The following is a 2,342-nucleotide window of genomic DNA, read 5'->3' as shown; positions in this document are numbered from 1 at the left end:
GCAACATTTGGGTATTACTGCCATGCTAGGTTTTAAAATACATCAGTTATGTGTACAGTGTAGATATTACTGTAAGGAGTGAGCTGGCATGTGGAAACAGGGAAATAGAGGGACATATGGGGCAAATAAGGCACAGTTACCATGGTAGTACCTTTCCAGTTGAGAATCATAAAAGGAAATAATATCCAAGTGGCCAGTTTAGCACTTTGCTTAAAAACATGTTTTGATTCTTTCTCTATCTCTCCTTTTCTCTTCAACCTTTTCCTTTTCATGTGCTCCCCCATCCTGCACCTTCATACAGTCAAATCATCTGACCTGGCCCGGCTGCTGGCTTTGCTTAGCCTGCTCAGGGGTCTCATATCAGTGGCAAGTTCAGCAGGTGCTGAAGGCCCTTCCACTTCATCTCTCCCCATCTCCTCTTCTGCTTTCTTCACCCCTGGTTCTTCCTGAGGCCCTGGCTTCTCCTCCTCTTGTTCCTCCTCCTCTGCTCGTACCTTCTCCTCTTCTGGTTCCTTTGCTTGTGCATACGATGGTAACCTCTCATCGAATGCCCTGGAGAGATCTTCCAATGGTCCCATCCCAATCTTCTCCTCAAACTCATTGTAGGCTGATGGAAGGGGGCTGGGCTCAACCCCTACTTCCGTGAGAGGGAAATAATGGGACACCGGCTTCTCTTCTTCCAGCAGCTTGTAGCCTTTGGCCTTCGGGATGGAGGGGACTGTGATGGCATGGAGGGGCTTCTCTGGGACCTCTCCAAGCTGCTCCTCTGCCGGTCTTCTCAGAGCCCTCCGGATTCTTTTCAAGATCAAATGACTGATCTCCACCAGGTTGAGGAAGAGGGATACAGAAGCCACCACCAGCATGAACATAATGAAGATGGTCTTCTCTGTGGGCCTGGAGACAAAACAGTCCACAAGATTGGGACAGGGCCACCGCCCACAGCGGTAAAGAGGGAGAATTCGGAAGCCATACAGGAAGTACTGACCTACTATGAATCCCACCTCAAAGAGGGTTTTGAAAATGATGTGGAAGATGTACGTTCTCAGGAGAGTACCTTCCAGGCGAAACTTCTTGGTTCCATCAGGGTTGTTGCCTTTGTTTTGATTTGGAGCCAGGGGCAGCTTCTCTTCATCAACCTCAGCTTGCTGGCGCCTCTCAGCTTCCTCCCTCTCTTTCCTCTTCTCCTCCATGCGGACGTGGTGCACAGCATGCCCGAAGTACATTAGCGAGGGCGTGGATACGAAAATGATCTGCAGGACCCAGAGCCGGATGTGGGAGATGGGGAAGGCCTCATCATAGCAGACGTTCTCACAACCAGGTTGCTGGGTGTTGCACACAAAGTCTGACTGCTCGTCTCCCCACACTAGCTCGGCAGCCGTGCCCAGGATCAGGATGCGGAAAATGAAGAGCACTGTGAGCCAAACTCTCCCGATGACAGTGGATTGCTCGTTCACCTGCTCTAAAATGTTCCCCAAGAAACTCCAGTCACCCATTTCTTACTGTCTAAGGGAAGAAAAAACAAAGAGAAAGACCACAAATTATGCTAAATTTTAAGGATTTGAGGTTTTCCCGCTGATGTCTTTTGTTGCTTTCAATCAGTATTTCCCTAATACGCTTTGAGAACAGAAAGACGATTGCTTGCTTGCTGATTTGCCTGTTCACAATGATTTATTAGCAGGAGAAGGGCTGGGAAGCCAGAGCAAGCTGCCTGCTAAATTCTTTCTTCTATGGCTCTAAATGGGCAATTACTTTTCAGCCAGGGAATATATTTATCTCCTTTTGCAGGTGAGAGTCTTCTGTGGTGCCTTGTAGGCTCAGTTCTGTGAGTCTGCTTAGATTTTGTACACGTACAAACACTCAGCAGCAATACAGTGGAACAGATTGATCAGCAGGCAGCTGCAGTGGTTAGGAGAGAGGGTGAAGCTTTCAAGCACACAAGCTCTTCTGCAGCAGAACCCCTCACAGGTCAAACAGATCTCAAATCTGCGCCCATCCTGCATCTAAACAAACCTGAATTCTCTCTAGGTTGCAACTGTCAATTCTACTTTAGCAATCACTCTGTTAGGTAAGAACAGCAATTGCAACACCACTGCTATGTTAGTAATGCTGTATAAGCTTAGTAACTACTATATAGGTTAGTTTTGCTATATAGAATATGTTACATGCAGTATAATTATTTGGTGCTATTGGGGCTGTTCTTTGCATCACCTTCTGAAGTCAGTTGCCACACTGACAGTGCAACCAACCTGGGGAAAACACCAAGGTCTCTAACTGGGACCTGAAATACTATTTGCTGTCTCTAAAATGTCAGTGCCACTATCTCAGTCTAACACAGAGCTGGA

General features: G+C 47.3%; 1 protein-coding gene across 1 annotated transcript; it reads right to left on the bottom strand.

The window, feature by feature from the left end:
* Positions 1-293: 293 nt before the first annotated feature.
* On the bottom strand, positions 294-1,493 carry GJA8 (gap junction protein alpha 8; the record flags this gene model as incomplete). The annotated part of the gene is made up of 1 exon (XM_082278964.1): positions 294-1,493. The coding sequence occupies one exon, from the start codon at positions 1,491-1,493 to the stop codon at positions 294-296; it is 1,200 nt and encodes a 399-aa protein (XP_082135090.1).
* Between the last annotated feature and the right edge of the window lie 849 nt (positions 1,494-2,342).

The sequence above is a fragment of the Coloeus monedula genome (assembly GCF_965178545.1).
Source record: "Coloeus monedula genome assembly, chromosome: 3".
NCBI lineage: Eukaryota > Metazoa > Chordata > Aves > Passeriformes > Corvidae > Coloeus > Coloeus monedula.
This window is presented reverse-complemented; position numbering and strand designations above follow the sequence as displayed.